The 14,148-nt window shown below is 43.2% G+C and overlaps 1 protein-coding gene across 3 annotated transcripts in view; it reads left to right on the forward strand.

The window, feature by feature from the left end:
• ATP6V1A (ATPase H+ transporting V1 subunit A) overlaps nt 1-14,148 on the forward strand; it is a 59,434-nt gene that overhangs the window by 35,863 nt on the left and 9,423 nt on the right. For all 3 annotated transcript variants that reach the window (XM_084835350.1, XM_084835351.1, XM_084835352.1), the window contains exons 7-13: nt 357-519; nt 1,748-1,856; nt 2,854-2,976; nt 3,079-3,193; nt 6,010-6,073; nt 8,503-8,706; nt 9,455-9,549. In XM_084835350.1, coding sequence (XP_084691476.1) covers nt 357-519; nt 1,748-1,856; nt 2,854-2,976; nt 3,079-3,193; nt 6,010-6,073; nt 8,503-8,706; nt 9,455-9,549 — 873 coding nt within the window. The remainder of the gene's footprint in view (nt 1-356; nt 520-1,747; nt 1,857-2,853; nt 2,977-3,078; nt 3,194-6,009; nt 6,074-8,502; nt 8,707-9,454; nt 9,550-14,148) is intronic.

The raw sequence follows: 14,148 nt of genomic DNA on the forward strand, positions 1-14,148 counted from the left end.
CTGAGGAAGACATTGGACTGGCAAGTGAATGTTTCACTCAGTGGAATGGTGGCTTCTCATTCCTTTGGCTTGTTGCAACAGGAATTGTGGAAGGGGTGATTTAGGCTTCTAGGCACTGCCAAGGCCTCCCACAGATGTCCCTCTCTTTTAGTTAAATGCTGTGTCAAGATAATGTTTATGGTTCAAGATTTTTCAGCTGCAGTCTTTCTCAGAGCTGACACAGACTTTTAATGAAGCTAGGTGGAAGCTTCTCCCACAGAGAGATTGGTTAGCATAATGAAGTGCATCCATTCAACCAATTGTCTGTTGTGTTTTCTTTTGAGTGAAATATGAATCCACCTGTCTTCTTCATCTAGGTGTGTTCAAGGAGGTACAACAGCTATCCCTGGGGCTTTTGGCTGTGGAAAGACTGTGATTTCTCAGTCTCTCTCAAAATATTCCAACAGTGATGTTATCATCTATGTAGGCTGTGGGGAACGAGGAAATGAAATGTCTGAAGTGCTTAGAGACTTCCCAGAGGTGTGTATCGAGTATGGGAATCCTGTTCAAATGAAATTCAGAATGAGGTCTTGCTGCCATGATGCAGCTTGATCTAAGGAATTACATGTTTAATTGGAAACATTATTAGAAAACTTTTCTGATCCCCAAAATAGATTGGGATCTGATTTAGTATACTTGCTTGCCTTATAATAAACAAAATGTAAAGTTAATTTAATATGCCATATAAACTGTTCATGCTGTATAAAAGTAGCAGAACTAAAGTAGTTGATCAGGGGGAAACTTCAATAATGGCACTTTTAATATGATTTAAATGTTAAATTCAAATAAATTCAAAGCTTTGCTTGGAAACTATTTTTATTAGAATACTTGTAAATATTTTAAGACTTTAACTTAGTATCGTACACTTCCCTTATATTTTTTAAGGGTGATATTTTAAGATGGCAAAACAATCTACATCACTGTCTGTCTCTTGCCTAAGATGAGAAGCTGTTATCTCTGGTAAAGTCCTCAGTAGCAAACTGCATCAGCCCTATCTTGAGGTACATTTGCTCTCTCTCCCTCTACTAGACTTAAATTGGTAGCAGCACTCATTGGCTAGAAGAGGGAGAAATAGGGCAACGTGGATCCTACATAGGGCAGCACAGAGCCAATTGCATGAAGATCTTATAATGTTCAAAGAAAGGGAGAGAGCTGTGCTTTGTGTAATGATGGCAGCATTGAGAGGTTATAGTGTGGGAGAACCAAGCAGATCAAGGAGGGTGATGGTCATTAAATAACTTTAATTGCTGGGTTGGCCTATGAATCACTGCTCACTTAGCCTTTTCTGTAGTATGGTCTAAGTTCAGGAGTGGTTCTTCTTTGGTCTGGGGCATAAACTACCTGGGTATTGAGCAAGTTATTTTTTTTCTGCTCCTGACTCCTCTGCATTTCTAAAAAGCCAGTGAGCAGAGTTCTTATACGCTACAGAAATGGCTTTTGGAATGCTTTGCAAACAAAAATCCACTTTGGTGCGTAAGTTTAAAATGTGGCAATGGCCATATAGGGAAGGTAATTATATATAAATAATTCACAGGACTTCAGAGGTAGTATAAAATCTACTTTGTTCTTTTGTCCTAGTGTTATCCTCTTGCATTCTGTCTCGATCTCTGCATACAAAAGAGGACCCTTTATCTATGTTTAGAAGTATACCTTGTGTTAAGCAGATTCAGTCCGGTTTCTTTTGACTGGTGCTGTTTTGTCTCTATAGCTCACAATGGAAGTTGATGGTAAGGTCGAAAGCATTATGAAGAGAACTGCTCTCGTAGCAAACACTTCCAACATGCCTGTCGCTGCCAGGGAAGCTTCTATCTACACTGGTAAGAGATGAGGAAGCAACAACTGTATAGGGCTAGTGCATGTATATTGGTCTTCCAGCTAGAGGTGCTGGTGTTACCTACCCTCCTTGGTTCAAAAAGATAGCTCATAATAATCAGTTTGTGAACTTATCTTTGACATGCATCATCAAGGACTGCACTCAGTTCTTAAGGCTTGCTATTAATGTGGAATGGAAGAGGGACACTGGTAGAATGCTTATCACTGGTTATATTTTACTATATATTTTACTTCACTATATTTTAGCTCTTTTCTACAGTGTTCTCAGCCTTAGTATGTTGCCATATTTCCTCTTAACTTCTCTTTCTGCCTTTTGGGGAGAGATGTTCAAACTTGCAAGCAGGCAAAGTATAGTGATTAAGAACTGAGGAGTCCCTGATTTGATGCTCAGCTTTGTCACTCAAGTAAGCTACACTCTCTCAACCTTAGTCCCCCATCAGTAATACAGGGATGGTAACAGTAATATCCTGCAAGCCTATTTTTAATAAACCTATGTTAAATTACACAATAACCAAAACCATTTTAATAACAAAAACAATACAAAATCGTGAATGTATGCAAACTGCTTTGAACACTTAGAAAAAGGTCTACTGTTTGTGCTGTTACATGTGTTGAAAGAAATCAGTCTTGTCATACTAGCATACAGCTTTTCCCTTTCTAGCCGCTTCATCCTAGAGTATGATACTTTTCTCTATTTATTTTAGATCTTATTAAAATGCTAAGTTTCTGTCTATGAAACTATAAATGCTGCTATCAGATATCAGCAATGCCCTGAGTGCCAGGCTTAATGGTTAATAAAGTGGTATTGGAAAATGAGAGTGAAGAAAGAATCCAAAGGAGCGATGTAACTTTCCTCCTAGCTCCTGCTATTTTACAAATCTAAGGGTCCAGAACTTTTTCTAGAAAGTTTCTCAGCAAGCCCTAATAGGCCAAAATCTCTGCAGTCTGTGACTTCTAATCTGCAATCGCTGTTTGTTGTAGGGATTACTTTGTCTGAGTATTTCCGTGACATGGGCTATCATGTCAGTATGATGGCTGACTCCACATCCCGATGGGCAGAGGCCCTTCGAGAAATTTCAGGACGCCTTGCTGAAATGCCTGCTGGTAAGTGTTTCCCTTTTGTTGACCATCTTGGAAAGTTTGTCCAAAAGTTCTGAGCTGCCTTGTAGCTGGTGAAGCTAACTCAGTTTGTGTTGATATTTGCAGATAGTGGTTACCCAGCTTATCTTGGTGCCCGCCTGGCCTCTTTCTATGAACGGGCTGGCAGAGTGAAGTGTCTTGGGAACCCAGAGAGGGAAGGGAGTGTCAGCATTGTTGGAGCGTGAGTATTTATGACAAAATCCTTTCTCTCTTTGTATAGCTTACATCTGTTACTTCAGGTGACGTTTGCACAAAGCAAAAAAAAAAAAAAAATCCCTTTGCTAAGAAGCTCCCTACATAAGGAAGGCTAGACAGATGCTGGAAACAATGCATTTATACCAGTTTTAGCCCAAGAAGGCTGCTATGGGTGGTGTTGATGAACAATCTGGCCACATTTTTAAATCCATGATGCCCTGCCACACGAACGGTCTAATAAACTACTGTGGGTATCTTATTAAGCTACTGTGTGTAATCCGAGTCATCCCCCTGCCCCCTGTCCCGCTGCAGTCCTTCCACCCGAGCAGTGGCAATGTTTCACTCACTGACAACGTTCCAGCATCACCCCAACAAGGGGGTGGTGGCTCTAAAGCACTGGAGATTTGCAGGATTGGGACCGAACTTCATACCCAGCCTCCTCTAATGAGGAAGTACCCGATCCACTGTCAAAACCCTGTGTGACTACTCACGAAGGAGCTAAAATCCCAAGTGCACCAAAAAGAGGGTAGCAGCTATAAAGCCTTGGGAGTTTGCAGCATCAGCACAAAACTTCATACACAGCTGTAGTGGTCTTTTGGTCCCGATACCGATGCACCCAGGATTTTTGCTCCTTTGTGAGTAATCGCGCAGGGTTTTGATGGTGCATCGGGTGTGTCCTAACTAGGCGAAAACTGTGTATGAAGGTTGGTCCGAATCCTGCAAACTTCCAAGGTGTTCCCAATTGCGTATTTTCCCCCGTAGACACTACCGAAATAGCTCATGTAGGCTGTTTCCTTAACACAGAAAACGCCTGCAGGAACAGAGGCAGCGACCTGAACTGCTCTTGCAGCACAACTCTGTAGGAGACCAAAATAACCCGTGGTGCTTGCCAGACGACACGATAACCCATGGTGAATTAAATAATCCCTACTGCAGATCATGGGTTATTGGAGTTGGTTATTTGGGGCAAATAAGCCATCGTGGATTTAAAAGTTCCAGATAGGTGACACGATAACCAATGAGTTAAATAAACCATTGTGGGTTATTGTGTCATCCAAACCCAGTCATTCAGAGGGAATGAAGTGGCAAAAGCCCAGCCTGGAACTAGGTATTGTAAGATGACTAAAATAGAGGGAGATACTAGTCTTTTCTCTGGGAAGCCGCTGTTATTGATTCACCTGCATATTAGGGAAGTTGCCAGAGAAAATCATGGGCAGACTCATATTTTATGTCTGGCTACTTGATGACTCTAAAACAGAAATGTCTACTGCCTCTGCTGAAAAGCATAATTGGAATGTATATGTTCCATTATTAATGTGTAACTGATTCACACCTACAGGTCATCATTTGACTTGTGATTTGTGAATCAGCCCTTGATAAAGCATTGACTAGAATGAAAAGAATGCAGGCAAGCAATGGCCAAGTAAACCTAGACATGTTAGTCCTCAGTGTAATGTGAAAGAAGGAAATGGGGACCATGAAAAGTGTTCCTGAGAAAGCATTAAAAACAATTTATGGAGAGACTGCAAGACAGGATTAGATGGGGAAAGCTGAGTGTGAGAACATGTCCCTTCTACATAGTTTTTCCCTTTTTTGCCCCATGATTTTGGATGTTCATGGAAATTATGGAGTGTCTCAGACACCTTTTTAGGAACTGCAGGCATAAGTCAGAATGTACATCCAAATGTAGATCCTATCCACTGGCATTTGGATGAGCATCCCTATTTTAATGTCCTCCCTAGCCTAGCTACCTTGTGCAAGATTTTCCCAAGGGAAAGGCAAAGGGTCCCAGGTTCAATCTTTGGAACCCCTGGCTCTGTTCCAGAGATTGAACTGGGACCCTTTGCTTGCAGAGTACATGCTCTACCACTGAGTGATGGCCTTTCCCTTAGGAAAATCTTGCATAAGCTAGCTAGGCTAGGGAGGGCATTAAAAGAGGGCTGCTCATCCAAATGCCAGTGGATAGGATCTACAGTGTAGATAATCCTGAGCTAGATGGACCAATGGTCTGACCAAGGCAGCTTCCTGTGTTTTCCTATGACAGTAAATCAAATAGAATCAGGTAGAGCGTAGGCTGGGGGAACTGATCAGCAGGGAGAGATTCCTTTTCTCTTTCAAAAACGAATGGAAGTCTTAATTAGAAACTTCTGAACCTGATTTAGTATCTACTCAGAACAGCTTTGATCTGTATATGATGACCATTTTTATTGTATCTATTTGATTAATTGCAACCTCAAATAGAGAGCCAGTGTGCACGTCCCAGGGCAATTCCTAGAGGACAAGATTAATCAACAACCCAGGAACGCCCCAGTCCTGGGTTGTTTCATGATGTGCAGAACCAGAAACTCTGGGTTGTTTATGGGTTAAACAACCCAGGATTAACCAAACAATTGTCCATAGTTGTTGGGCTAACTGGGTTGTCAATTAAAGTAGAAATGACAATTGCATGCCCCATTTGACCCTGCAATTCCTGAGTTAAACACCCCAGGAATCTCTGCCATGGTCAGAAAGTATAGCTCTACTGGATTAGTCCTAACCCTGGATTTTTGCATCCACTTGTCTATCATCAACATGACAATGTAGATATGACTTATAACATTTCAGCAAGGATAAACCTTGGAGTTGATATTTTTCCCACCTTGTTGTCTCAGATTCGTGTTTCAGAAGGAGATGAATTTGGTTACTGCGTGCAAATCTAAGGACTGAGTTGCAGAGTCATACAATTGCTGTTCCTCCTTATTTCAATATAGGTGTTGCTGCTGTTCATGCCTTTCCTCCCCTCTCTCTCCCATCCCTATTCAGTGTATCTCCTCCTGGTGGTGACTTTTCTGACCCAGTTACTTCTGCTACTCTGGGCATTGTTCAGGTAACTTGAGGTTCTGTTTTCTTAAATGAATGTAAACTTCAGTTTGAAGCATGCTTCAATCCGGCCAGTGAATATATAAAGGAAGAATCAGCGTTGTCAAGCCCATGCCTTTTTCAAATTTGTTCAGGCCAACCCAGTCTGCTCCTCCTTTTCACCAGCACTGTTATCTGAGCCAGAGTAAGAGGCAGGTGAACAAACAGGTTGCAGTGGTGAAGAGAAGGAGCAAGTCCTGGCAGCTCTTTGTCAGTGGGCCTCTGCTGGGGTCTTGCAGAGGCCCACTGACAAGAACCCCCTGAACTTGCTCCTCCTCTTCACCATTGCAACCTGCTTGTAGCCATGCCTATTCTTGATGCTGGCCCTGTGCCCATGCCAAGCAGCAAAATCCAGAAAAAGCAGCATAAAATCGCCAGCAGAGATAAAACAGGTTTTACGTTCCATTAAAAAGCCTGGGAAAATTAAAAAGTAAGACTTCTTTAAAATATTTTTGATATACTATAGTAAATATTTAAGCATAGATTACATTTATAAATACAAAATACATAACAAAATGTACACCATTTTAAAAGAACACAGTACAGATAGTCTTGAGGATCAACTGTGTTAACAATTCAATTTTAAAGTGTCATTATCTTATATAATTAACCATTGTTGAAATAAATTTTAATAATAAAAAATGGCTAAGTACAAAACTTAATAGTGGCTGCCTCTCATTATAAGTATATTAAACTGCATTAACTATAAATAATGTTAAGACTAAGAATTTCATGCTGACTGGCTCTGTGCCTGTCAAGCAAGCAAGTGGTAGCAAAGATGATAGAGGGTGAGGAGCCGCAGCAGCTGGTGGCGATGGCGGTGAGAAGGTGGGCTCACTGAGGGGAGGGTGCCTTTGCCCAAGGGCCTGGCGCCAGCACTGCATGTGAATGTTTATTTTTAATTGTATTTTCTCATGTTCTTGTAAAGCTCTCTAGGAAATTGTTTGAAGAGCAGGATGGAAATTCCAATGCCTGATAAGAGAAAGGAGAGTTGTTTGCCTAGAAGTGGGAAATGGGGAGGTGCCATCTTTCTCCATTGTGTTTGCATCTCAAAGGCTATGCCTCAGTGCTCTCATTTGACTCTTTCATGTGTGAAAGAAACAAATGGTTACCAGTTCTTAAAAGTTTTCTAACTCTGTTTCCCCCATCCTCACATGCATGTATTGTCTCGCCCTTTAGTGGCTATGAGAATGTTGGCCACTGTTAAGAACTTCCAAGCTAATTCACAAGCTAATTCCCAATGATCTGTTCATACTGACTCTTTTGGGTTTCAGTCCTGTCCTACAATCCTTTGTCTCCAACACCCCCCCAACATGGGGAGAGATTTGCAAGCCCTTTCATTGCTTGCAGTGGGAGGGAAATTAGTCAATACCTTCCCCATCCCCTCCCAGGACTGGGAAGGAAGAGAGAATGCCACTGCTCCCTTGTTTCCACCCTGGTGGCATAAGCTTAATAGGGCTTTGGATATGTTAGAGTCTCCAGCATCTGAGTACTCAACCTAACAACATTACTTTTGGATCTAGAGTTATAGCATAATTATATTTAGAGGAAACAGTAAGTATCTTTAGACATGTCCACCAGATATGATAAAAATAGCACTGCTTTGCAGACATCTCCAACACTGAACATATAAAGTTCCATAGATTTTAAGACCTTCTTCCGGTTGCTGCAAGATGGCAATCTGCAGGTCGCAGTGCTACCAGCAAGGCCTGCTCCAATGATCTTAATGATCACAGAGGTCTATATTGGGGAAGGTGATCCTCCAAGTAAACTGATCCCAAGCTGTTCAGGGCTTTCTATTCCAGCAACAAGACCTTGGACTTGTCTTGGCAGCTAGTAAGTAGCTGGTGCGGTTGTTTCAACATTGGTGTAATATGTGCATAGCCAGGTACCCCACTCAGCATCCTAGCTGCCACATTCTTCACCAGCTGCAGCTTTGGGACCAGGCACACAAGTGCAGCCCCACATAAATCACATTACAGTAATCTAAATGTGAGGTTACCAATGCATGGACTAGCGGCCGGGCTATAGCCATATAATTAGGCATTAATGTCCCATATTCCTCTTCAGTCATGAAACTCACTGTCTGGCCTTAGTCAAGTCACCCTCTCTCACCTTAACTTAGCATAGAGGATGGTTGTGAGGCTCAAATGGGGTTGGACCCGATGTTCTTATAGGCCCCTTCCAACCCTACTACTATTCTATGATTTGATGAAATGGGATAGCCCTATAAGTGCAACCATGTGCTACTTGGAGGATGGCTGGAATTCAAATCTGGCATAGGATTACATTGCTCCACTTCTGGAGGCCTTTACTGCCGTTATATTAGCTAATTTTGCAGAAGCAATTAATATTACTTATGGCCAAGCTGATTCTGTTTGGTGGGTTTTTTGGCAGGTATTCTGGGGCTTGGATAAGAAGCTTGCTCAACGTAAACATTTCCCATCTGTGAATTGGCTGATCAGCTACAGCAAGTACACACGTGCTCTGGATGAGTACTATGACAAGCACTTCCCAGAGTTTGTTCCTTTGAGGACTAAAGCAAAGGAGATCCTGCAGGAAGAGGAGGATCTTGCAGAGATTGTACAGCTAGTGGGGAAGGTGAGTGATGGAGAAGCAGGAGACACTCTGTAGAGCCATTTCCCTTTTGCATCACTTGCTATAAACTATAGATGAGTCTCTAGAAGAGTGCATACAGAGCTGAAATGGTGCCTGCCTGTTTGGGTCAGTGGGATTGGAGAGAGGATAGTAATACTACTAATACATTTATTTAGCACCTATAGTGATGGTAGGTATGAACATAACTTATAAGTGATGCAATCCTTGTCAAAGGGGGTTTATCTCCCTTTGACTGGCAAAACAGAACTTGGAGTGAGCAGTTAGAGAACAGCAGTGAATAAGAGATTGGTGACTAGAGGTTTGGAAGCTTCTCAGAAAGAAGCAAGAATGGTTGGGAAAAGCAGCAGACAAAATGATTCTGCTGTAGTTAGAGTAGAAGGTCTAAAAAGGTATCTGTCGACTGGAGAGAGGAAAAAATGGAAGTAAACCAACTTATAATGTAGGAAAGGGAAGTTGATGGGGGGGTGCTCCCTTTTCTCTCTCCTGCCCCTGCTGGTGGTGGGGACTTGTCCCTGGTGGTGGTGGTGCACTACCCCCTTTTCTCTGTCACTCCCTCTTCCACCCCAGCCAACAGGTGGGACAAATTGCTCTTGTCAGAAGAGCACTTGCAGGGGCTTTTAAAATTAGGCTGAGGGTAACATGAAATTAGGCCTAGGGCTGCAGATTGCCCACCCCTGCTATAATGTTTAGTGGGGAGAGCCAGCATGCTAACCATTCTCTTTCTATTTAGGCTTCCTTGGCAGAAACAGACAAAATCACATTGGAAGTTGCCAAGCTCATTAAAGATGATTTCCTGCAACAGAATGGCTATACCCCATATGACAGGTATGCAGTGGGTGAGTTGTCTCCCTCCTTGGGAAACTATCTGCATTGACTGCTTGGGGAAAGATTTCAACAGCAGCAGCCCCCCCCCCCCCCCAAACAAAAAAAACAAAAAACAGGAACATTGCAGGGAGACAAACAGGGCTTTCTTCATATGCAGAAGATGGGAATTACTCCAACTGAAACAGATTTGTTCTAGTGTACTGTTGTATACTTTTCATTTAGTTTGATCTTCCAGGAGCTGCCACCCCTGAACTGGACACTAATAAAGTAGACCGGCTATGTCAGACCTTTGCCTAAACAGCTAAATTGGAAGAAGGGGGTTTAGAATGTTGGTGTCTTCCTGTAATAAGTCTAATTTTGTTTGTTTGTTTGTTTGTTTACAATATGTGTATACCACTTCATATCTAAAACAGATTTCGGAGTGATGAACATAAAAGGTAAAATAGTAAATGAATAAAAAGATTAAAACACCATATTAAAATTATGCTTTTAAAAAACAGCATAATTTTTATTTAAGCAAGTACCAACATATTCTCCATGGCAGCCTTCCCCAAGCTGGTGCCCTCCAGACGTTTTGGATTCTAGTGCTTAGGCCAAATGTTTCCACATCTGATAGCTTTTGCAAGTAGAATACTGATTTTCCTTAACCTTGCAAGGAAATGGTCATGAAATGGCAACCCACTCAGACTATCTTGCTGCTTGTTTCATTCCACCCTCTCAGGTTATCATCATAATGAAAGCTAATTATGCCCTCCACAGTGAGTACCCTTCACTAGGTAGCAGGATTTTATAATAAAAGGAAGACTTGCCTGAGAGTCTGGACTATGTGGTACCTTCCACTTCCTCTCAAAGGGAAGTCTTTCTCCTGCCTGCTCTTCACTGAAGAGTGAAAAGAAGTAGGGTTCTAGATCTGCTCTAGTCATAGCAGGCCAGAAGGAAAAAAAGTGTGAAAGAGAGAAGACAGGAGAGCTGAGTATTCTGAGTTCTGAGCCAGTCTCATGGCTGGTCTTTCTCTTCCTCCACTTTGAGATTCTGCAGGGAAGAATCTTAATCTTATGGCCTTTGCCTTGCCCTCTCCCCTGAGCTGGGATGGAGATCCTTCTGTGGCTAGCAATTGCTTCTCATAGGATGGACCTGGGGATGGACCAGGCTTCCCAGGGTGCCTGTTGCTGGAGCAGACAGCTGCCGCTTTCCCTCCTTTGGCTTGCAGTGGATAAGCAAGTGCAACTGTGGAGACACCATATCTTTATCTCTTGCCACTATTTGAGTTGAGTGTGGCTTTCTTGGTGACTCACTCCAGATGCTCTTCCACCCACGCTCAGGTGCATTCAGTAGCCAGGAAGGTCCTCTTCCTTCATCTGTGAAGCAGCTCACACCTACAGGTGGAGGTTGTTCCTTTCCTTGGCTGATTCTCCTAACAGGCAGATGGCCTCACTTCTGCCATAGTCCTTCCTCAGTGATGGGAGATGTAGCACCAGTGGATGTCCTCACCAAAAGCATCCATAGCAGAGCACTGCCCCTCTCCAAGGTTGGAAAAAGTGGAGGGGCTTCTTCCCATGCAGCCCACATCACGACACAGTACTCTGGATGGCATTCAGTGGGTTCACCCGCCCATTCAAAGGCAGAACATATTGTTGGGCTGTTTCCCACATGGCCAAAATTAAGCATTCAATTTTGCAACCATCCTTTTGCCCTGACCTTTTCAGTGGTGGAGCTCCACGTTTGTATGCAGAAGGTCCATGATTCATTGCCCAGCAGCTCCATTTTGTTTAGGATGGGAAAAACTTAAGTAAACTCTTAAGTTTACTTCATGAGTTTTAAACCTGAGGGACCAATCGTGTGTTCATGTCCACCATTGCAATCGATAATGTTAACTAGTTCTTTACCAGGCATTCCTGAGTTAAGACACCAAGGGGCTGTTAGGGTCTAGAGCCCCAGCTTTACAGGCCTTCATATTCTCGAATGTGTTATGCTTACACATAACCTGTCATATCCAGGATAAACCTTGGGCCATCTTTTTGTTACCTTGTTTTACTTCAGAAAACAGCTTCTAAGCAAAGCATGTTAGCTAAGGCCAAAAAGTAAACTGGCCCACAATTTTTGATGGTGCGAAAATGTTTGGCTTCACTCGCTGAAGATTTTAGCCTGCCCCTGTGGGTGAGGATCTGTCCAGCAATCAAACAAATGGGTCAGAATTGCCCTCCAAAGAATAGTGGTCTCCAAGATGGCCTTGCTGTGCTTTCTGATATCAAGAGCATCCCTAGCCTGGTTGAAGCCTCTGTATGGGGGAAGGCTTTTCGAACCAGTGGCCTATTTACTCATTTAACTGTTGGATGCTTCCTTTCTATTCTTCATTAGTCTCCTAGATACTGGACTATAGCTTCTGTAGTGGCTGCCAGGAGTTTTTGGACTAGGAATGAGTCAGCATCTACCAATGTGATTCTTGTGTTCACCAAATTTTAAGAACACAAAGACAAGCCATGCTTCATACATTTAGGAGCTGATATTTCAGACTGTTGGGTTTGGGAGACGAACCCTCTTGGCTACTCCCTATAATTTCAGGAGGTACCATGAGAGAGTTGCATAGTTTCCCTGGCCACAACAGCTCCAGAAAGATGGAGGCTGATGCAAGTTGCTATCTATAGAAGTAGTTCCTCAGCAGTAAAACGGAAGAAGTATCTACTCTCTGTTTTTGTCCTCATCCACAAGAAGAGCAGAGAGGACCAAACCATTCCAAACCTCAGCGTCAGCAGGTTCCTGCTTCAAGATGGACTCTGGCTTCCATACTACTGGCAGTTACACCAGGCAGATTTCTATCATCAATATACTTCAAGGACACCTATCTACATGTTCCTCTCAGACCTGCTCACCACAGATCTGTGTGCTTTGGTTAAAAGGCATGGCATTTTTCAATCTCGTGCTTGAATCACCCATAACCTTCATGCAGGTCCTAGTGGATGTCATCAGCGACCTTTGGCTGAGAGATGCAGAATCATAGAATCATAGAATAGTAGGGTTGGAAGGGGCCTATAAGGCCGTCGAGTCCAACCTCCTGCTCAATGCAGGAATCCAAGTCAGAGCATCCCTGACAGATGGCTGTCCAGCCTCGCCTTGAACGCCTCCAGTGTGGGAGAGCCCACCACCTCCCTAGGTAATTGGTTCCATTGTCGTATTGCTCTAACAGTCAGGAAGCTTTTCCTGATGTTCAGCTGGAATCTGACTTCCTGTAACTTGAGCCCATTATTCTGTGTCCTGCACTCTGGGATGATCAAGAAGAGATCCTGGCCTTCCTCTCTGTGACAACCTTTCAAGTACTTGAAGAGCGCTATCATATCTCCCCTCAGTCTTCTCTTCTCAAGGCTAAACATGCCCAGTTCTTTCAGTCTCTCTTCATAGGGCTTTGTTTCCAGTCCCCTGATCATCTTTGTTGCCTTCCTCTGAACCCTCTCCAGCTTGTCTGCATTCTTCTTAAAATGTGGTGCCCAGAACTGGACACAGTACTCCAGGTGAGGCCTAACCAATGCTGAGTAGAGGGGAACTAGTACTTCCCGGGATTTGGAAGCGATGCTTCTATGAATGCAGCCCAAAAGAGCATTTGCCTTTTTGGCAGCCACATCACATTGTTGGCTCATATTCAGCTTGTGATCGACAACAATTCCAAGATCCTTCTTGCTTGTAGTGTTGTTGAGCCACGTATCCCCCATCTTGTAACTGTGCATTTGGTTTCTTTTTCCTAGGTGCAGAAGTTGGCATTTATCCCTATTAAATGTCATTCTGTTGTTTTCTGCCCAGCGCTCCAGTCTATCCAGATCACTTTGAATTTTGTTTCTGTCTTCCAGGGTATTAGCTATCCCGCCCAATTTTGTGTCATCTGCAAATTTGATCAGCATTCCCTGCACCTCCTCCTCCAAGTCACTAATAAAAATGTTGAAGAGCACTGGGCCCAGGACTGAGCCCTGCTGTACCCCACTCGTTACCTCTCCCCAGTTTGAGAAGGTCCCATTGATAAGCACTCTTTGAGGTCAGTTCTGTAGCCAACTGTGGATCCACTGGATCGTTGTTTCATCTAGCCCACTTTGAGCCAGTTTGCTCCTCAGGAGATCATGGGGCACTTTGTCGAAAGCTTTGCTGAAGTAAAGGTGTATAATGTCTACAGCATTCCCACGGTCAACAAGGGAGTTTACTTGATCAAAAAATGAGATCAGATTTGTCTGGCAGGACTTGTTTTTGACAAATCCATGTTGGCTTCAAGTAATCACTGCATTGTGTTCAAGGTGCTTCCAGATGGATTGCTTTATCATCTGCTCCAGAATTCTCCCAGGGATTGATGTCAGACTGACTGGTCTGTAGTTCCCAGGTTCCTCCTTTTTACCCTTTTTGAAGATAGGGACAACATTAGCCCTCCTCCAGTCCTCTGGCACTTCCCCCGTCCTCCATGATTTCTCAAAGAGAATAGACAGTGGTTCTGAGAGTTCTTCTGCCAGTTCCTTTATTACTCTAGGGTGCAGTTCATCTGGCCCTGGAGATTTGAACTCATTCAAAGTAATGAGGTGTTCCTTGACCATATGCCTATCGATCTCAAGCTGCAATCCTGCCCCT

The sequence above is a fragment of the Heloderma suspectum genome, chromosome 2 (genome assembly GCF_057233095.1).
Source record: "Heloderma suspectum isolate Gila_16-S chromosome 2, 16-S_ref, whole genome shotgun sequence".
In the NCBI taxonomy this organism is placed as follows: Eukaryota; Metazoa; Chordata; class Lepidosauria; order Squamata; family Helodermatidae; genus Heloderma; species Heloderma suspectum.